Source organism: Antrostomus carolinensis, unplaced genomic scaffold (genome assembly GCF_000700745.2).
Source record: "Antrostomus carolinensis isolate BGI_N321 unplaced genomic scaffold, ASM70074v2 scaffold443, whole genome shotgun sequence".
Taxonomy (NCBI): Eukaryota; Metazoa; Chordata; class Aves; order Caprimulgiformes; family Caprimulgidae; genus Antrostomus; species Antrostomus carolinensis.
In genome coordinates this window covers 5,436-27,358 of record NW_010304215.1, presented here as the reverse complement: position 1 = coordinate 27,358, position 21,923 = coordinate 5,436, and the positions used below count along the sequence as shown (strand labels likewise).

General features: G+C 40.9%; 1 protein-coding gene across 1 annotated transcript in view; it reads left to right on the top strand.

Annotated features, from left to right (window-relative positions):
* The window catches only part of LOC104522134 (SH2 domain-containing adapter protein B), a gene marked incomplete at both ends in the record, with an annotated part of 36,916 nt that extends 17,469 nt beyond the window's left edge, over positions 1-19,447 (top strand). The window contains one exon of the mRNA XM_010164344.1: positions 19,232-19,447. Coding sequence (XP_010162646.1) covers positions 19,232-19,447 — 216 coding nt within the window. The remainder of the gene's footprint in view (positions 1-19,231) is intronic.
* Between the last annotated feature and the right edge of the window lie 2,476 nt (positions 19,448-21,923).

Sequence of the window (21,923 nt, the reverse complement as noted above, 5' to 3'; positions counted from 1 at the left end):
GGTGAGCAAAAGAATGTTATATGGCTATCCATTTTGCTTAACTAATTTGGTGAAGTCCTTCTGACTGTATCTAACATGAGTTAATTCCAGAGAAGGGGAATCTGCATACTCCAGCAGAATGCACTTTAGGAGACACAGAAAATAAAAGATATTTTTGTCAGTTATTCCTTGTTTACAGAGCTACCCTAACTCTTGATCAACTCTGGAAACCAGGTGTAAGGGGTAGTTTGAAATAGGAACCTGAAGTTTTTGTGCATGCTGCATTTTCCTTGAGTTAGTAGATTAGGTGTAAGCAAATGTCCATATGAAATAAGATCCTATTATTTCAATTTCAGAAACTAAGCTTACACCTGAAGAGAAACGTATGATGTCTGAAATAACTAATGTGTTGATTCAAAACTTCAAGTCTTCCGCCCTGAAAGCTCTGTGGGCTTGCAGTCTTAATGCAGTTGGTTCTCAACTGATATTTAATTTAAAAAAAAAAAAAGTGTTGAAGGAAGTCGATGATTTCAATAAACTATTGAATGTTCTATCTGATTCCATGCTGTCTGTGGTTAGAATTGTGTTTAAGCTTGAAGGCTTAAAGTTTCTTCTGCTCATAGTGTCCCCCAAAAATACTGTCTTCCCAGATTTGTGGTTATGGTTATTGAAAGAAAGCGACCTTTATGCCAAGGTTTGGAAAGGCTTTTTGAGGAAAGGCTTGGTAGAGCATATTGAGAATGAATGCATGTTTATAAGAAGCTCTCATCACCTGACAGCCAAACATGTCTGCTGGCTAGTTCTGATATTTATGTCTGTCCTTCCTCAGGAAGTCCATGACAGAGGTTCAGAGAAAATCCCTGGGAATCCAGTTCCTGGTATACTGTGTGGTGTGAGTCTCAGCTTGGGTGGGTGTGCACCTAAAGCCACAGGAACAGTGTTGCATCCTTGCCTTATCCCAAAACTGTTTGGGGATTGGATGTCCCAGAGTAAATTCAGATATATGAAGGAAGTTCTCTGTGATGTTATTATCTGACATACTGTATTCATGGAGTGACGTCCTGGCCTGGCTGCTATAATGCATGCATGCATTCATGAAAAAAAGTACTGATAGCTGAGAAGATGCTGATTTCTAAGGATCCTGAGAAGTAGGTGGACCAGAGAGAAAAAAGTAACCTGTTAAAAAGATAATGGCATTGCTGATACTGCCTGGATATCTACAACCTAGCAAGAAATAGATGAGGAAGAGTTGGAGGCAAAGAGAAGAGGAAAGAAGAAATAATGCAAGGTAACTGTGACTGGTGTTCCTTATAAAGCTGCAGCCCCATGTGCCGATTTACATGTGCACTAACAGGTGAAAGAACTCTGTTCACTCTTGGAACAGCAGTATAAATCCCAATTGTTCCCTTGCAAGGGCTAGATTGTCTATCCAAGTGTGTTGTAAGTATGGTGTTTCCACTGTTTTCTTATGCAAGTTTTCAATTCTTATTTTTTCCCTAGTATCAGTCTGTACCTTCTGCTACATGTGGCCTGTCATAGAAACAGGCCTGTGGTGCCTTACCAGGCCAGTAACTAAGCATCATTGCTTAGGTCAGATGTAGGAGGTACTTCATACTTGAGAGAGTTCTCCAGAGGACCAGTAGCTGGAAGTGCTGCATTTGAACAGAAGTGAAGTGAATTATTAAGGCACTGTCCAGTGGTGGTGTGCATAATACTGGCTACAAGAATGACATAATAAACTGCATCCGTTGCCCTTCTTAACTTGCTACTTGGTTTTGAAGGAAGCTCCATACCCCCAACTCACAATATTTTGAGTACAAGATGCCTAGCATGATTTTTAATTAGTTTACTTGTGAGTTTTCTGTGAGAAGGGAAGTAAAAAGCATTATTTGAGGGGCATGCCTACTTTGAGGGATGTGTGTTGGCAAAAACAGTGCTATCTTCCAGATGAGGAGCTGTCTTTTCTGTGCTCTAGAATGGGTAGTGAAGGAGAGTTAGGGCACACTAGGCCCTTGAGTTAGAACAATGGCTTGAAAGTTGAGGTAAGCATACAGTAGAGGCCTAGAAGTGCGTCAAGTCTGTGCCCTGCCTGGAAGTTTGAATGTACACCATGTTTTTCTTTTGCTTTTTTAGGCATCACCTAGATCTGTGCCAGGGACATCAGCCCCTCCATGGGCTTCTGGCCTCAGTATCATGCATCTGCCTCAGGGACATGATAGACAGGGAGAAATGCCTCTTGTTGTATTTCAGAATTCTGTAGACTTCAATGGGTAGCATTTCTGAAAATAGTTACTTTCCCTGAAATGTAATGTGCCATTTGGTATTCTTCATGGAGCAAATGCTGGGATGTGAACAGACTTGTCATAACATTATTGATAAAATGTACACTGTGCCTCTCTGCTGTTCAGGGTGACTTTAGAGGCTACTCAGGGCATAAAAAATCTCCTTCCAGACAGTCAAAGGAAGATGTTTGAGGAAGCAGGAATTCAGTCTTGTATTGATGCATTTCTCACAAGAAGCTAGTCACACAGTTGTCCTGGGATCTGGGCATGTTAAATCTTGAAGGTGGGGTATACTGACCCACAAGATCAGGGGAAGTGCTCGATGGGCATTTAGTCAGTCCCGAATCAACACAGCAGCATGCTAAGAGTAACCCTTGGAGGCTGGAAGGCCTAAGTAAGTTGCAAAAGGGCTTCTGGCCATAAATGGAAAGTTGAATTCAAGTCTCCCAAATGTAGTTAAATCTGGAAAGAACATGTCCTTCCCCATACAAGCCTGATCTGTGTAGGGCAGACTGAGCAGACAAGCTTGTGTACATGCTCCAGGGCTGGGTAGCTGGTACAGGAGAAGGATCTGTGTGCTGCACCTGAAGAGCTGTAAATTATTTCTAGGAATGCTCTAGAGCATTTGGATCAAGGCACAGAGATATCTGTTGTCTTACCTGTGTTGTTCAATGTGTTCATCAACCTGGGTGATGACACATCTGCACTACCAGCAAAGGTGAACATAGACTATGGGAAGTGCTTGATGAGGAAGAGCAAAGCCTCCATCCAGAGTGGCCTTAATAAATACGAGGATTCTGTCAACAGTAGCTTTTTGAGGTTAAACAAGGAGGATATTAGAGAGGATTCCAAAGGAAAAGTCACAGCTTTTTTCACAGGCTCACAACATTAGCATTTTCCTTCCTTTCTTCCTTTTCTGTGTATTTATCATCCTGTCTTTATATACATAATCCTGGCTGTGTAGCAGAACAGCAGTGAGCAAGTTTAACTAGCACACGCCTAGGGATTTTGAGCTTTGCCTCCCTCCCCATGGATGCGGAGAGCTGAACCTCCTCTCTAGGTGAAGGCAGTGCTAGGAGAGCAAATGCTGTCATGTGCTTCACTGCTTCTTTCTAGAGACTTTGGTAAGAGTCTGTACCTGAATCACAATGCAATCTCCAATGCATGACAGGGAGCTTAGCAAAAGCAATGCACCCACCTTAACTGGGAGCTCTCTTTGGATGTGCTAGGACCAGTAGCTCTACCTTGTTGCAAGCTATCACAAAAATGCTGTGAGTGTGGGGAAAACAGCATTTCCATGAAGATGTACGTGCTTCAAAAGGTCGTGGGTGTCAGTTTCCCCTGTAACTGGAGAGGACTTTTTTTGTTCAGACATGTAACTTCATCTGAATAGTCACTAAAGCAGATTGATGCTCAGTTCTTGTAAAATCCTTTACCAGGTGGCCTCTGGCATCTTGTTTGTTGGTGCCAAGTTTACCACTGCAAATAATGTAAAAAGAGAAATGATAATTACTTTGATAAATATTAAGCCACATAGATTAGTATGTAAAGCATGTGATGTTCAGAAGCAACGTTCCTGGCTTATTGAAGGTCACTGAGCCTAGCAAGGCAACCTATAATCTTTAAGCACTGTATTGGCTCTGTTTAAGATTTGCTGTCTGCTTGTATTTAAATATGACAGACAGCTGTAGCTGACACAGAAGAGGCAGCATGCCCACTAAGCTCAACAGCTGGCATAGTTTTCAAAAGACTTTAAGCTTCTTCTCTGGTTCCTACATTTGTGTGTGTTCCAGTTCTAGATTTTATTTGAGGATCAAACACTAAGCTAGCCATGTGTAGAAATTAGCCCAAAATGAGAATTCTCATATGTTGTTGTGGATTCCTCACTAGCACTCTTATGTTCCTTGTCCTGTTGCCAGATGGTGTGAATAAGGCTACATGCTGGTCATTCTAGTAGAACAAGTTTTAAGATTTTTTTTTCCTTAAAAAAAAGATGGGAAAATATGCAAGGTAACTCTTCACTTTTGGAATTTGATGTGTATGTGCTCTCAACTCATCATTTGCAATGTGGAGAGCCATAGGGTGAGATTTGAATAAGTTCAGTAGCGCACAGAAGTAAGCTTGTGACTGGTAACAAGATGGCTTTATTTACAAGTTGGGAGTTTTCTAAAGGTCTGCACTGGAATTCTTGGGGAGCTCTTCCTAGACAAAGGGAATGTCTGATATGTCCTGGGCATACCCATCATTTGGAGCATAGTACTAGTGTTATTATGTTTGTTTATACAGCTTCGCCCTCACTTGCTGCTAGCCTGATTGTAGTGCAGAATACCCTGCAGCCCAGGAGAAGCAAGGATGTATGTTCTGGAGAACTGTGCTCTTTCTTTAAAATATGCTAGAAGTAATGTTAACTAGAAACCTCCTGGGCTTCAGCATCTATTTCAAGTTGTTTCTTACTTCATTAGAAATCTGGACAAAGATTTCATTCAGCAATGATTTAAAGGAAAGAAGTAGTCTAGGGACAATTATAGAAGAAGACTTCTGCCTTTGCGTTAGGTCTGATGTGCATGGATTGAAGCATGCTTGAAATGCTGGATCTGCTTCAATGTAAGTCCTTACCTTCTCTCGGAGCAAAGAAATAGATCTCAGATTTGCTGTAAACTGTATCACATTAGATCCATGGCCAGTTGCCACAATGATCAGTACTTCTCTTCCTGTCTTCATGGATCACTTGACACCCCATCAGTGAATGGGAGGAGATAAGGCCACAATGTATAGAGTCTTATTTCTCATGGTGGAAGAGACTGTGGTACATTGTGGTTGCTATAACTAGACTTGGAGAGCTTATGATGAGCAAGATAACCCCCTCAGAGATGCTCAGTACCAGAGCCAGGGCAGGGAGAGAGGTACACTGGACTGAAGAACTGTCTGCAGCCTGTGGATGTCCCTATGCTGGAGCCAGGAGCTGTGTCCAAAGAGGTCCACGACTGCATGGAAAGCCCGCATTGGAACACTTTGGTCCTGGACTCTTGCAGCCTGCAGGAGACCTCATACTGGAAAGAGCGGCATAGACATACTAACTGCAACCCCCATTCCCTGTCCTCATTTCAATCCATGGCTCCCTTTTTTATGTTTCTCTCCCCATCTCACTGGGTGGGGGTGAGTGCAAGACTGCATGGTCTCAGCTGTGGGTGAAACCACGACAGTCTTGGTGGTTTCTTGGAAGACTTTTGGCTACAAAGGTGAAAGAGCTTGTTTTCTCATTTCACATCTTGCTGGATTAAACAGCTTGCTGCTGCTCTGTTGGAAGAAATTTTGGTCTCCCCCCGATCTCGTTTCCACCCTCCTCCCTCTACCCTTACCCCTTAGTGCCAGGTATATTCAATTTAAGATGTCTCACTGCTCCAGGCATCCAGTGAGACGGAAAAGATGAATGTCAGCTTGCTGCAGAGGATTCTGTTATATAGAACATGCCTGTGTGTGTGGACGTGTGGCAGCTAAGGGAGCTTCTCCCTGTCCTGTAAAGATTTGTGTGAGTTGTGTTAGCCCTTAATATGGATCAAGTAAATTAAAAATGAAACTGTTTTGCATTTTCCCTTGAAAATGAAGTTTTGTAGACTGTGATTCCTTCTGATTTCATCAGTATTCCATCTGTCCTTTCCATACTTGGAAAGGGTGAGAGGCAGTGAACATGAACTGAAATGAGAGGTTCCAGCTGAATATAACGAAAAAAATTCTCACTATGAGGATAATCAGATTGTGAAGGTTGCCCAGTGAGATGTGTAGTCTCCATCTTTGGAGTTTTTCAAGACTGGACTGAAGACCCACAACCTGAGTAACCTTGTCTGACCTCATAACTGACCATGCATTGAATAGGAGATTGAACAAGATGACTTCCTGTAATCTTGTTTAACCTAATGCTTTCTATGATCCTGCAATTAATCTGTAGCAGTTCTGTTAAAGTGACAAATGGCTGTGAGAATTCAGGATATCCCAGGCTAGCTTGTGGGAATCCATGTTTGTTTGTTCTGAGTCTGTTTCCAGCTTTGCCACCATGTCAGTGTGCTCCCAGAACAGGTCTTTTTAAACGTAATCACTGGAAAGACCAGTGTCCTGGTTTTCAGCAGAGACAGAGATAGGTTTCTTTTAGTAATTAAGAGTAGTGCTGTATTTTGGTTTCAGCATCGGATTTGTTATGAGAAAAACGTTGATAACATACCAGTGTTTTCATTTTGTTGCTGGAAGTTGAAGAACTTCATGTTTTGTTATTCTACAGATGCAAGATCTAGGGGGGGCGAGGAATATTTAAGTTAATAAGCTAAACTGGCACTTCAATATGCCAATAGGATATTCCATGTCGTACAATGTCATGTTCAGTGTGTTAATGAGGGTCTCTTCCTCTCTTGTTCTCTCTGGCTTTTGCTCAGGGCTCTCACTCTTCTGGGGTTTTGATTTTGGGATTGTTGCTTTTCCAGGTCTGTTATCCAAGAACGGGCCGGTGGGTGGTGAGAAATTGCACTGTGTATCACTCATTTGTATATTTTATTACTATTATTGTTATCATTATTATTTTAAGTTTTATTTTCTTTCAATTATTAAATTGTTCTTATCTCAACCTAGGAGTCTCCTTACTCTTACCCCCCAGTTCTCTCCCCTGTCCCCTGGTGGGGGGTGGGGAGAAGTGAGTGAATGGCTGTGTTTGGCTGCTAGCTGAATGTTAGCCAAGTGAAACCACCACAGCCAGACAGATGCTTTTAAGGCATAAAGAAGCAACCTGCTGAAATATAACTTGACCAGGGGCTCATCTATAAATATCTTAGTTTTCTGGAGGTAACACTGGGGGATATGCATGTTGAAAGCATGCTGTTGCTGCTGTAGTAGTGAGTATGGTTCATGACAGCTGTTCACTATCCCTTCTTGGGATAAAGGAGCGGAGCCTGGACTATTGGGATTCCAGGCTGGACTTGGCCCGTATATGCATGCCTGGACTCTGTTAGCAGGAATTCTAGGTGCTCTCCAACTGGAAGTCTAACAGAAGTGTAGGTGACTGATACCACTGTGGACTGCATGGAAAAATAAGGGAGCTCTGTGAATTCTCAATGTTGGCTCTGACTGGGTGGAGTGTTACTTTATTGGGTGGAGGACATCAGTGGTACACCTTGCAGACTTACCAGTTCAACTCTGAATCAAAGTGGTCGCAGTTCTATTGTTCTTTTGCAACATTGCTCTAAAGCAGAAAGGAGATAATTTTTTGCATGAGGAGTCAGCAGCTTGGGGAGATGTGGACTGTTGCTGATGAGCTTTACAGGGATTTGTTAATTGGAGCTGCAACAGTGATGTTAAAAGAAAAAATGAGACTGCCAGCACTTGGAAGAGCAAGTGAGACAAAAGTTCCTTGTAGCACTCATATGCCTGTTCTTGAAAGTTAGGAGGAAGATACTCTTTCAACTGTGATGTTTTGTCATCTTTGTTGTGCTTCTCTGGCTGGCAAATTGATGGAATTTTTGCCTGCTGGCTTTGCATCCAAACTCTGAATGTCTATAGTATCAAAGCATGAGTGAAATCTTAAGTAAATGGAATTTCTTTCTGACATCAGCTGGCATGTGCTAGCTACAGTTTCTCCTGCATATTTTGGGTTTTGTATCCCAAACCAGCGATTTCTCTTATCCTTAAAATTAAATAAGGGTTGAAGATTCAGACAGTTCTGTGCCTGCTTGTCACAGAGACTGAACATCTTGCCGTATCAGTCCAACATCATAATGTGGCTTCACAGCATAAGCATAAAGTATGAGCTTAAAACTTAAGTAAGAAGTGGTCAGAAACACAACTTCTTTTGTGCACTGTGTATTTTATGTAGGCTGGAAACAATATACAGCTTCTCTCCTTCTCTGGATTCTGGTTATGAAGAACTCTGCTTGAAAGTGCTCTTTTTGAGCAGCTCAAATACCTGAGCAAACTCACTTGTTCATTACCATCCTGGTTGCTAAAATTATCAGAGGCTATTTTCTGCAGGAGCAGCCTGCTCCTTTTTGATTTGGGTCAGTAAGCCTCATATTGCTTTGGTGTGTGTTGGTGTGCTGATACCTGCATTTCTTTCTGTCATGCCTATCCAAGCAAAAAATCTAGGAAGTTTGCAGTGTGTTTCTGCTTGCTGCTGGGCCACGTTGTGCTGCTGTGGCTGAACTTCTTGAGCAATATCGACATGTGTAAAAAGAAGATGGAAGTATTCAGTCTTCATCTGAGCTTGCTCTTGTTCCTGCCCTGTTCAGTTTCATGTGTTGGTGCCTTGGTGTGAGAGAGTTTGCACACACCTTGGTTTTACAAAGCAAGATGTAGGCATGCAAAACTGATGCTGTTGTAGGTCAGAGTAGAACAAACTAGGCAAACTGAGGAAAAATGGGGCTTGCCTGGAGGAGCTCTGGCTTGCTTTGAGTTCTGCATTCATTTTCTGCAGAGTGGGTAATTTGAAAAGCTATGTGAAGAAGCCTGGGTTTTGTGTCTCTTGTCCTGTTGTAGCTCTCATATGGTCTGTCAAACAGTTGCACTTGGCTGGGATGGACTGCAAGGCAGAAGTGTGCTGGTGTAGCTGAGTCCTCTTAAGCTTTACCTAGGCGAATCCTGCAGCACCTGTTATGGCTGTAATGCAGCCTGAGTTGGGCTTAGAAGGTATTTGTGCTGCTGCCTCAATTGAAATAGAAATGGAAGAGTGAGACGAAAAAAATATGTTGTCTTTCAGTTATAACATTACTTGTGTATGTTAAGCTGACTAGCACTTATTATTTCCCTTTCCTTTGTTGTGAGATGTACCATCTCTGAGAATACTTGGCATCATGGTATAATATAGAGCATATCAACAGACAGCTTCTTCTAATCACTTTTTTTAAGGATCTTTTTGTAGCTTTCTTTAAAGACAAGCAAAAAACACAAAGAAGAAAACACCTAGGAAAAAATCTAGCTTTCCACAATTGTCTCTTTGGGTGTGGTTTTGTGCATTGAAAATGTTTGCATGCACATTGGTTAGTGGTTTAGAGATGCATACTGGAAAATAAGAGTAACTGGAAAAATTACCAGAAAATGTTGACTCAGTTGTATGCATCAAGATCATGAGCAGAATGAATTTTTTATGAAAATACCAGATGTTAGTCTCCATGATTTGTGATGTTTCTGTTGCAAGAAGGGAAGAAGAGGACTGATTTATGATGTTCACATTACTCTAGTTTCCTTTCCATAACAGTAGGGTCTGTTCTTTATGATGCTCTGCTGAATGCTAAATCGAACAGAAGAGAGGCACAATGCTAACATCTGTCTAAGCACAAATGCTCTTGAGTGATGACATGATAGTCTGGATACTTTAGAGCATTTTATTAATAGCTGCATGCATTCAAACACTGCTTCATATTCTGTACTGTTACATAAAAGTGTTGTCGAAGGGGAAAACAAACAACACTGCATTACTAACAGATCACTCTGTAAGTGGTCTTTCAACCAACTGATTTCTAATCAGGGTTTGCCTGAGTAATATAATAACCACAGATGACGCTGCAAACAAGTGCAAGGTACTGAATATTAGCAGCTGAGTGTAAAGTATTGGAAGGTCTTGCAAATGCTAGAAACTAGTTGCTCCTTCCAACAATCACTTGCAGAGCTAATTTGATAGGTAAAGGGTTCATAGGCCAAAGAGGAGGAGTTGAAACATTTTCCCAATAATTTCATATTGTTGTCACGTTTTCTGTGCTAGTAAGTCAGCTGTCTTTTACTGCATGCAAGCCCTTGGATTGTGAAAAGCAAAAACCTATTGCTGGATGTGATGACAGCTGAACAGCTTTCTTGGTCTATTCATGTGGAGGTAGAATTCTAAAATAAACCATTTTCTCTCCAGAGCTGAATATCAAAAGTAGACCATCTTTCATGTCTACATTAATGATCCTTGCTGTATGCATGTGTAGGACTGTGCTGGACATTGAGTTTAATCCATCACGCATCCTAACATTTGGAGTCATATCTGAAGGCTTTTATGTCCAACAGATGGTGATTCATATTCATTAGGTGCTTAGGTATTGATCAGAGCTCCTAGATTGTGCCAGTAGCTCAGCTTCATGACAGAACACAAAGATTACAACTACAACACCACTTTCCATGGGAAAGCAAGTCAAAGTGGGCAAAATTGCAAATAATTGCTGTGGCTGATGACTGTTTCTTGCAACATGCCATTTGCAAAATTGCAAATGATTGCTGTGGCAACTAATCACTGTGGCTGTTCCTTGCAGTGAACAGGTAAAATACCATTGGTTTAGTGTGCAAATGCTGTGTGGCTTTTAAGTTCTGCCAGACTTCACTTCCAAAGCTTTGACTTCTCTTTGTTTTCATGGTGTTTTTCTGAAAAATCACTAACATATAAAATAATGGTCACTGGTCATCAGTGGAGCTTCAGGCTATGATTTGAGCTCTCAGTTTTGAGTGACACAATCATTCACAGGCTAGATACCTCATTAGAAACAATATGCAATTCACATTTCTGTGTTGCTTTTCACTACGTAGCCAGCAAGTCTATGGAAGAAAGCTATTCTAGGGATTTTTAAGCGGTAGTCCTTCTCACTGCCTAGTACTCTCTGTGGGGAATGCTAGCTGGTGGCTAAAGAAAGACCACATCTCATGTGGCTGAGTGGACGTTTCATCTGGTTTTATTAAATCAGATATGGCAGCTCTTCTGGCTACACGAGTCTACTGTCTCAGTCTGCCATATATGTTGTTCCTGTAGGCAACTTCTTCACCATGTATCGCAGGGCAATTAAGTCTAGAGGGAGGCCTCTATCCACTTCCCTTTCTTCTCTGCACCTTCCACCATCCCAAGTAAGGCCATGTTCAAAGTAGCTACATGCAGAGAAGATTAACTCTTCTCTGTGTAATTCTCATTGAACTTAAGCCTCCAGCTATCAGGGAAATAGTTGCATATTTTGTCTTGGTTTTAATAAACTCACTTCTGCTCACATCTAGATATCCCTTGTAATATAAATATTTGTACTCACTAAAAATGTTTTTGATCAGTGCTTATCTCATTCAATGCTTTTTCAGTAAGTAGAGACTCATAGACAAGATTCAAGAAAATATTTTCCTTCTGTGTAAATGTTGAATGACATTTACATTATGAATGGGTTCTGCAGCGAATGAAGATGGGAAGAAAAAGGAGTCAGAGCCTTTTTCTGAGTAAAGCAAGCTTCTTTATTATTAGCGAGAATCCACGATTCCCTTGTCCCCAGGCTTCTTCGCTAGCAAGATTTTCTATTTTTCCTCTCTCTCTCATTCTCCTCACATGGTTAGCATCTATACATTTGTGTTCTCAAAACAATCAAGGAACACAGGACATCAAGCAGGATACTTATTGGCACACCCACACTCGTGGCTGTTTTCAGCCACATCTCAGTACACACACTCCCTCAGGCAGCCTTCCAGGCTGACCTTCTCACACATTCACCAACTCCTATCCTGTGTAGCTTGTTAACCTTGATCAGTCTCAATTTATCTTCCACCTGTTCAGCACTGTTCCCACAGGTTCTTCTTCCAGTCCTTTCCCCTTTGAAGGTGATTCCTGTGAAGGGGTAAGATTGTGTGCCCAAAGAGAGCTGGCAAGGGCATTGTGAGCCTCACTAGCAGCCATGCGTAACAAGACTGATCTAACAGAGGGAAATAGTAGTTGTATTTGCTGTATCTCTGTCCTGGCACTGGAGAGTGTTGGCTTGTTAAAATAGCCACCACATTGGCATTAGAATGTCTTTCAAGGAGAATTGATTCTGCTTGTGCTAATCTTTGAAGAAATTTTTTGTGACTTTGTATTTTGTGTCATGTGTTGGTGAGAACCATTGTGCTACCAGGTGTACATGACAATACCTGTGCTGCACACTGTTTCCAAGAGAACTTCCATTCCCACTTACCATGAGGAATGAATCCTCTTTTACACAGTTTAGAAGCTGTAGAGTATGAAATGAGAATAATGGATTTTGACTGAACCAAAGTCTCTCTTTTTCATTGTTGCCTCTTGAATTGCTCAATTTAGCCCATGGAACAATGATCCTTGAATCCCAAAGGTCTGTTCTCGTGATCAGAAAGGTCAAAAAAACCTACAAGCAAACCAAGGGTGTAGTATTTTATGATGCAACTGGCTGTGGCAACATCTGGAGTTGGCTAGTGGTGAAACACCAGTAAATGTAGAGTCTTGTGGATATTTTTTTTATTCTTTTAACTCTCCCCTAAATAAAAACAGCATCCTTATTCCTTTTCCATGTCTTTATGAGAAGTGTGTAAGGAGTAAGTAGCTAAGCAGCATCAAAGCACCTGTGAAGAAGTCTGAAGAAATTAGGAATTTTAAGATGGCAGTTATAATGTTTAATCACTGTGTACTTAACAGAAAATCAGGTGTTGAGGGGGAAGGCTTTGTAGAATAAACTTCTACCTTTAAGGAACTGAAGAAATTTAATTATTTTTTTTTCCTCTGCCATAAAAGAAATACATCTCCAAGGACAGTTTTAATGTCTTTTGGAAGCCGTACTGCTGTTTTTCTAGTCCATCAGGATTTAGTTTTTCTTCCCATGTGTTTCGTTTTTTTTTAATCAGCCTCTGTCAACTCCACCAGCACCCACCCCTCCTCTTCCCCATCCCTCCCCATCCCCAAAGAAAAATGCGTACTTCCTGTCTTCTTGGGCAGGGTATTATTGCTTATTTGGTTTATTTCAGTATGTATTTTCTGTGGAAGATAGATACTAATGTTTTTTGTTGCTTGTTTAATGATGCTTATCATAAATCCTGTCCTGCCTTTGCTCTGACTGGCCTAATAGTCTTTATCAGGATTGTTGGTATGTAAAGTTGCTTTGAATGGTTCTTCCTGAGATAATGAGTCATACTTGGACTTCAGTAGGATTTCTGTTGTGATGCAGGCTGTTTCAAGACATTACTTTTCACATCAAGAGGTTATGTCAATCTCTCGCACCAAGGCAGAGGGACAAATGTCTGTTGTTCATTTCTGGAAAGTGGCTCACTTCTCAATCACTTGGCTTTTGCTCAGAAGGAAAAATGAGGGAAGGTCTTCTCATATCCAGCTTTTCCTGCGGCAAAATCCAAAGTCATTGGTAGCTAGTTGCTTCAGTCTCAAAGCAAACAGCTCTCTCTGCTATTGGAATGTTATTGATGTTCTCTTGTGTCCCAGCAGTTGGAGGCATCCAGCTGGACCTGGAAGCAGAGCAGAAAGCAGTTTGACTTCTGGTGGCCTGAGGTGAAACATGAGCAGAGGTAAAACTTAGCTTCTGTGCTGAACAGACTTTTCACTGATACAATTAGAATTCTGCAGCATGAGTTCTGAAATGTTTCCAGATTATCTTGCCAAGGTGAGGGTGAAAAGAAACATTAATGGTGAGGCTTGGAATAAGTAAGCAGCTGGCTAAGTATTTCTGACCTGTTTATGGAGAGGGAAAGAAAATGGATTTAATGGGAGCAAACATTCTTGTGTTCGGGTGATCTTTGCATTAGCATCTGTCTTATGCCTCTGGCAAGTTATTGGTTGATGTGTAGCCTACCCATACCCCTGGTGCAAACAGCTCACTGCCCTTTAGTGTGGTTACGTGCCACTTTCATGGTTCTCAGCTGGAAGCCTCAAGAACAGAGCACGTGAAGAGCAGAGGTTTGGGCCACTTCAGCAAGACCTGTTTCCTAATAGAAGCAAGAACTCCAGTGAGACTTGGCTTTGTGTGTTCAGATCTGGCTCTGATGTGGCCTTCACCTACTAGAGACAGACAGGTTGTCAGGATAATGTCTGGGGAGATGCATCATTTTTTCTAAGTATTGTGTCACATGCTTTAGGAAATAAGGTGAAGCTTGATCCACCAGTATGATCAGTATGACCAACTCTACATTGAACTCTGTACTGTTAAATAGAGATGAGTGCAACTAAGTGTGCTATGTAAAATCCTAGCAGTAGAATTCTGTCATCTGTCCTGAGTTCTGCTCTTAGGCTTCTCAGGTACAAAGGTTGTTGATAAATCTGGTACTTTGCTTAAAAGTCCGTCTTAGTGCTACCTATTAAAAAGTTGGCCTTGCATGGCAGTACTGTTTCCAGCATGTTACTTTCATAGTCATATTTGGCTCACTAGAATAGGGCTTTGGTGGTAAGAAAGCAGCTGAGGAGCTGGTAGCACTGTCATTTTAAATCCTGCACCAGTCATGAAATCTGTAGCTGAAGTGGAGATGGGTGTGTTTTATCACAGTTGCATCTGATATGTGTGATTTAGTACACTTTGAAATCTGCCATACTGGTGAGTCAAAACAGCTTTATTGTGCAGCATTTGATTAGTATGTATGTTAATGTGTCTTTATCTAATTACATTATAAATATCTCTGTTTCTCAGTGGGGCATGCATAAGTTACTGTTTGTGGTCATAGAAAAAAGGAAGCTCATAGGCCTGTTTTACCACAGATGCTGTGAATTCCTTGCATGTAAAATGTTTAAAAGCTGTCCCAGTAGAGGTTTAAAATATCAGGAGATTTATATGTCTTAGTGCATTGTATCTTGCTGGCTAAGACTCTTTCTGCATATTGGATCTAGGCAAGCAAGGTGTGTTCCTACTGTGATGCAGGAACCTACCTTTACTTCCCAACAGAGTCCATAGCTCGCTGTCTTTCACCAGACAGGAAAACAAAAACGTTCTTACGAGTGATTAACTTCAGGGACTCTTTCTGTACCTGACATTCCTTACACAACTATTGCAGGAAGGCTCCTACATTTTGCTTTTATCTTATGTCATCCAAAAAATGTTGCAAAGGGGATGTAAAATGGTGTTGAGTTTATTATTGCCTGGTGACATAGGCTCCTTGATTTAGGAAAACACTTTTTTTTATGTTATCAGAACTTTCTTTTTTTAAGAGTACAACTACGTTGTTTGGACTATTGTTACTGCATGCTTTAGTTTGAGATGAAGGAAGTATCTATTGGCATCTGTACATTATAGAAGAATCTGGTTGTTTTGTTGTCTGTTGCTGTAGAAGCTCACCTATTGGGTTCTGTAAGCAAGTAATGTCTTCAAAATTTCCTTTAGTTGGCTTCTTAGCTCTTCTGTTTTCTTTATTATATCCCCTATTTCTCTCTAAAACTCACCTCAGGAATATGGTGCATCTGTAAGTAATGCTGTTGAATTATTTAAGACTATTAGGAGGTTTCGTGTGGCTGCTGGGAAGGTTACTATGAGGTTCTCTGCTTGTCCTGCAGAGCTTTGTCTCTTCTGTATGTGAATGTTTGTTAGAATTGTTCACCAAATGGGAAGAAGAATGTCAGGTGCAGTCTTGTATTCCCAGATGTTTTAGTTTCTGTACCTTGCTGGTCAGGTTCTTGGTTTTAACACAGGAGTCCAGACTCCTGGAACCGATTCTGTTACAACTGCTAATTTGGAAGAATAAGAATTACTTCTGGGAGGTCTTGTAGCCTGCTATGAAAGTAAGTTCTTTCAAAACTTCAATTGCTTCTTCTTCTGTTAGCTAATTAATTTAATGAGCATAATTCTGTAAAAATGTACTTTTCTTTATCAGCAGTGAGAGTTCACAGGATAAAATTAATAAAAGTGAAAAATAAAAAAAAGTGAAATTAATACAGTTTTGGACTCCCTGGTCATTCCAGTAACTGTTTTAGCACTTAGACTTGTCATTCTTGGAGATTGTGTGAAAACTATGAGAAATGCTTCATCACAAATGTTTTCTTCAGCTACCTAATTGTTAAATATCAAGTTTGCACTGAGCTATCAGTGTGTATAATGCTAATACTGCTTGTGGTGCAGATTCAGCTTTGCTGCCTGTTATTGAACTGTTTCTGATTTAACTTTTAGTAAAATTACTTTTCTTTACAAATACTCTTCCAATATATTAAGTAAAAGACGGACTTTCAAGCAAATTTATAGGAATCTTTATATAAGAGGCTTTATGTAAGTATGTGTATATAAATGTGTATGTGTATACATGCATATGTTTATATATGCATGTATATTTATTCTCGTTCTTCCACTTCTTGGCTCTCTCTAGGTTTTAGTTTTTCCTGGAGAAACTTTTCACCTTTAGGATCAAAAATATGTAAGTTTTTGTGGTCTCTGAACATGAGCTGTGAATTGTTAGCATATCACCTTCTATTTATGGGTAATCTTTTCTATGCAGTCTGATGATTTGGTCCTATGAATAAGTGTTGATGATGGGCTCCTGTACTGAAATATACTTACACACCAGGGGTCAATGGTGTAGTTCTGGCACCTCAAATGAATAGTTTGGTTTGGTTTGTGGTTGGGTTTTTTTGTTTGTTTGTTTTCTTTTGTAAAGCTTTTGGTTTTGTAGGATCATGACTTCTGTTCCTCAGAAATGCACACTTTCAGCAGTGGCTGGCTTCACAGCACTGAAAGACAGACAGATACATACCACATGTCTGACTTCAGAAGAAATAAAATGTTTAGCTTTTTGACCCAGAAGCATTCAAGAGACTATCTACTGTGTGCTCTTTCTAATACAAGTTTTTCTTAATGCAGCATTTTTCCTTGAGCAAAATTATTTTCAAAAGATAGCTGAAAGACAAAGACTGTGTTTTAGTTGAAAATGTTTAAAGCACTTTAAAAAAAAAATAAGCTGCCCTTTAAGGTACTCTTTTCTAGATTTTGCTTGTGTTGAAAGGTGGTAATGTGATTATAATTCATAACTAGGAATTATCATAACCTATCTTGCTTGTATTTACATCATTGGGTTTGGTGCATATTTCTTTGCGTTTACTGTATTTGTCATGTATGAACTTAAGCAATAAGGGCATTGTCATATTGTAGACATTTCACAGTACTTTTGAAATAGCTTGGAACAATTACTTGATTATAATGTTCTTGCTGATATATGATTTGATGAATGGCTTTTGTTATAGTAATTGAGAGAACTGCTCTAAATCTTTACTTCGTGTGCTGTAGGTTAAGAAGTTCTCTCCCTTCTCTCAGAGTTTGTTTTGGGTTTTTTTAAAGTAACTTTGCAATTTGCTACAATCAATGAAGTTCTTATTTTGTCCTTGCAGCAGTCAAGATAATTACAGAACAGGTGAGGTTGGAAGGGATCTCTTGATTATCATCTGATAAAAAAATGTATTCAAGCAGGGTCAGCTAGAACAGGTTGTGTGTGACTATGTCCAGTCAGGTCTTGAATATCTCCATAGATAGAGACTGTACAGCCTCTATGGGCAACTTCTTTCAATGTTTGACCATTATCACAGTAAAAAGTTGGGCTTTTGTGTTCAGATTGAATTTGATGTATTTTGATTTGGGCCTGTTGCCTCTTGTCCTGTTCACTGGGCACTGCCAATATAATTGTGGCTCCATCTTCACTCTTAGCATTGCTAAGGTCCCCACTGAAACTTGCTTCTCCAGACTGACCAGTCCCAGTGCTCTCAGCCTCTTCTTATATGAAGAATGCTCCAGTCCCATTATCAGCTTCATGGCCCTTTGCTGGACTTTCTCCAGTATGTCCAGTTCTTTGTTGCACTGAGGAGGTGAGAACTGGACCCAGCAGTCCAGATATGGCCTCATCAGTGCTGAGTAGAGGGGTAGAATCACCTCCCTTGACCTGCTTTCAACACTCCTTGTAATGCATCCCAGGTTTGTATTGGCCCTCTTTACCATAAGGGTGCATTGATGGCTCATGTTCAACTTGCTGTCACACAGGACCCCAAGGTCCTTTTCTGCTGAGCTACTTTCCAGCCAGTTAGCCTGCAATTTTCAAGCATCTCCAGTCCCTCTGAATGGCAGCACAGTCACCTGGTCTATCACCCACTCCAGGAAGTTTTGTATCAGATTTGAGCAATGCTGGCTTTATCTAACCAAGGCTCTGCAAACTCCAGAGAATGGAGGCATCTCCCATGACTTACTTGGTGACCTGTCCTAGCACTGCACTACACACTAGGGGAAGAAGATTCCCCCAGTGTCCCACTTGGATCTCTCAAGCTGTATGTTGTGTCTGTTTCTCCTTATTGCATCTTCTGACACTACCTGAGAAAAGTTTGTCTTTAACCGCAGGCAGCTGAGAGTTGCTCTTACATCCTTCTTGACCTTCCTCTCATCAGACTAACCAAAACCATCTCTCCTTATCATAGGTCCCAGGACCTTGATATCTGTGCACTGACTCCTTTCTAGTTTTATGAAATAGCTCACTCCTTGCACACTCCTTGTTAGGAAGTGTGCCGACTGGACACAGTAGGGGCCAAGGGTGAAGGTATGACAGCTTGCTCCTTGATTTGCTAGCTGTGCTCGTCCTAACAAAGCCTAGCTTTTGGTTTGCTCTATTCAGGAGGACAGTAAATTGTTCCATTCTGTTAAACTTCAACATGTTTGGTTTTTTATAAGGGCAGTGTTAATTTAAAGAAATACCTGTTCCTTAATAAAATGTGCTAAGCTCTAGTTATCAATGCTTTTGTTTAGTGTTATTACTCTAGTTCTAACTCATTTTATACGGATATTCTGTAGAAGTAACTGCAGAGGATTTTTTTTTTATCAGCATATATAATCATACTATGGTATTTAATTTTTGTGACCTTTGTATCTTCATGTTGCACTTCTGATGATCTCCTCTTGAAGAGTTAACTGCATACTCAAATTTCAGTATTCTTGAGGATCTATGTACAGTTACTTTTAAGTGTGCTGTACACAGGCTGACAAGGATTGTGTGCTTCCTGTAACCTGGCTCTGTGCAAATTGGAGAATGTTGTGGAGGCATGAGACTGTGCTGTGGTTGTTAGCTGGAGCAAACCTTTGCTTCCAGCCAGTTACCAAATATACAGGTAGAACTTAGAAGTCTTGTACAAGCTTGCCATCTATATAATTTTGTGACTGTTAAGGAATGGATGGAAGTTAGATGCTCTAAAATTATTGACTGTGTTGATAAGGCATGGTTAGTGGTGATGCTGATGTGATTTTCTTTCTTGCCAACAGAGTTTCAGGAGCAGGAAGGCATGAGGTCCTATCAGAAAAACATGCAGCTCTATGACACGCCCTATGAACCAGAAGGCAGTGGTGTGGAATCCGATTCTGAAAGTATAGTGAGTCAACATTTACGAGAAAGCAAATTGCCACAGGATGATGACAGGCCTGCAGATGAGTATGATCAGCCATGGGAGTGGAACAAAGTCACCATCCCAGCTCTGGCAGGTATGATTCCTAGATCCCACCAGGAAATTCTCTCTCACACTCATTAGTATATGTACTTGCCTTTGGCAGAATTCAAGTATTTCTGCTCTTTTGGTGTGTGTAGAGGAAGAAATCTCTGAAAAGCAAATGTGGGTAGTCTCAAATATTTACCTCCTGCAGAAATGTGAAACATTGTACTTTTTGTTTGGTGCTTCAGCTGACCTGTTGTCAACCATCTCAGCACTTGCTTCATGTTAATAAAATTTCTGTTTCTCTCACTCCTTACCCCTACCCCCATTTTAATGGATGTGATATAGTTAGTGTTTATTGTTGAGTGGCTCTATGATGAGGGAGTTGCTTTGCAAGATTCTTAAATTCTTAAGGGGCAATTCTTAAAGGGGAAGGACAAAAAATAGCCGTGTAATATGCATGCAGTAACATCTTCTACTCAGTGATGAGTTTCTTGGTATTTGGAGTATTTTCATTATAATTGCAAGCATTTTTATGGATATGTAGAACTTGGTTTTGGATTAAGCCTTTTGAACTACTGAAGTTCTCTGCTGTGGAGACACCTGCAAAACAGACAAGGCAGTCACTCAAAATGGGATTTATTCTAACAAAAATTACTTAGCAGTCTGACAATACTAAACAACAAGTTCAAATGTCAGGCGGGAAGGACAGCTGACTGCTGTAGCTGACAGCTACACAGCTGACTCAAGAATTCCTAAATTTTCCCAAACAATCCTTTAGAATGATGATCCAAAATGTGCAATCACTCACCTATAAGATGAGGGCTCTCAGTGCCAGGGAATTTACCTTGGACGGTCCTGATCCAAGCGGAGGGTCCCTGACTGCAGACCCGCTGCTGCTCTGAGGAGGACCAACTCCACTCACCCTCCGGCGGGGCCCTGTTTGCACCCTTGTCGAGTTTGACCTGTGGTCAGTTCTGTTTGGCTGGGACCCATCCTCCATTGACTGCGTGCCTGGTGTCAGTCGCTGTAACAGTGGAAAAAGTGTGGTAGCAAGGGAAGCATACAAAAGCAAGGGTGCAACAGAATCAGGTTGGGAAAGCCCCAGTCTTTGTCAGAGCTGCTTGCATCTGCTACGTTCTCCCACATCAGAATTTGTCAGTGGGGGAAATCTGACAAAACTGGTTTCTCACTCAGTGAATGTCTATGCTTGCTGTTGGTTGCACTGCTCTTGTTTTTTTCCTTTCAATTGCTTTGTGGAGATGGCTTCGGGGGTCTTCATTCAGTGACTATGTGATTCTAGAGGCCAAGGCTTTTTCTTTCATAGAGCCTCAATGTGCCCAGCGAAGCCTGGCTTCGTCAGTTTGTCTGACCATGTTCCAGGACACTCTTGTGCGTCATACATGCTCTATGGTTTTTCCCTAGTGAAAATAGGAAATGAAACACAGCATGTTCTAGAGAAAAGCTGTGTCTAGGAGCAGAATTGTTCCCCTTTCTTTTTAGGAGTAAGGTTGGCAGAAAGCTTGGAAAGGAGGGTTGTGTATGGCAATGTTTGTGGGGATGAAGAGGGAGAAAAGAGATGTGGCTCTGAAAGGGAGCATGGAAGAAGCCTGAGAACAAGGATTAGTAATCAGTGTACATTTACCCTGAGTAAATCCTGTTTGACAAACTTGTTTGCTTTCTGCATTGAAACTACTAGATCCATTAATGGAAGAAGAGCAACAGGAGTCATCTATGTTGACTTTAGCCTTCAGCATGTTGTGCTGTGGCATCAGCTGTGTTACCTGGTTTGGAATGCTGTAGCCTAAAGGAGTAGACTACTAAATTCGTGAAAACCTGTCAGGGCCATTGACATCAAGGGATAGGGCTTAATGATTCATACTCTTCCTGGAGTCTGGTTACAAGTGTGATTGCTCAGAGGATCTGAAGAGGTGTAATAGTAACTTTCCAATGTCTATAAGGAGATCTTGAAGAAGATGGAGCCAGTTTCTTCGCAAATGAGCGTATGTGTGATGGGAAAATGAGACATAAGTTTAATCAGGAGAGGTTCTAATTCAATGTGTGGTTTTTTGTTTTTTTTTTTTTGTTTTGTTTTGTTTTTTTTTTTGTTTTGTTTTGTTTTTTTTTTTGCAAGCTTCAGAAACAGTTGTCCAGGAAGCTTTTGCAGTCTCCATCTTTAGTTTTTTTCATTCTTTGCAAAGGGATGACTGGATAAAGTTATGAACTACCTGATCTGATCACATAGCAGACCCTGCCTTGATCAGGTTGGACTAGACACCTCCCACAGTCCCTTTCCACCCAAATCATTCTATGATTTTGCAATTCTGTGTGCCATGATACTGCCACACTACAGAAAAGAGATGTGACTTCTGTCCACAGCTATACAGGGCTACTGTTCTGTAAACAGAGCCCATTGTGACAATACTCTTGGATGTTTCTGAACCAATCCCCTAATAGGTAGGTGGATGTGGGTGACAGAAATGTGTTTCTTTTCTAGCACAGTGGAGTAGAGCAGAGATGATCTGTTG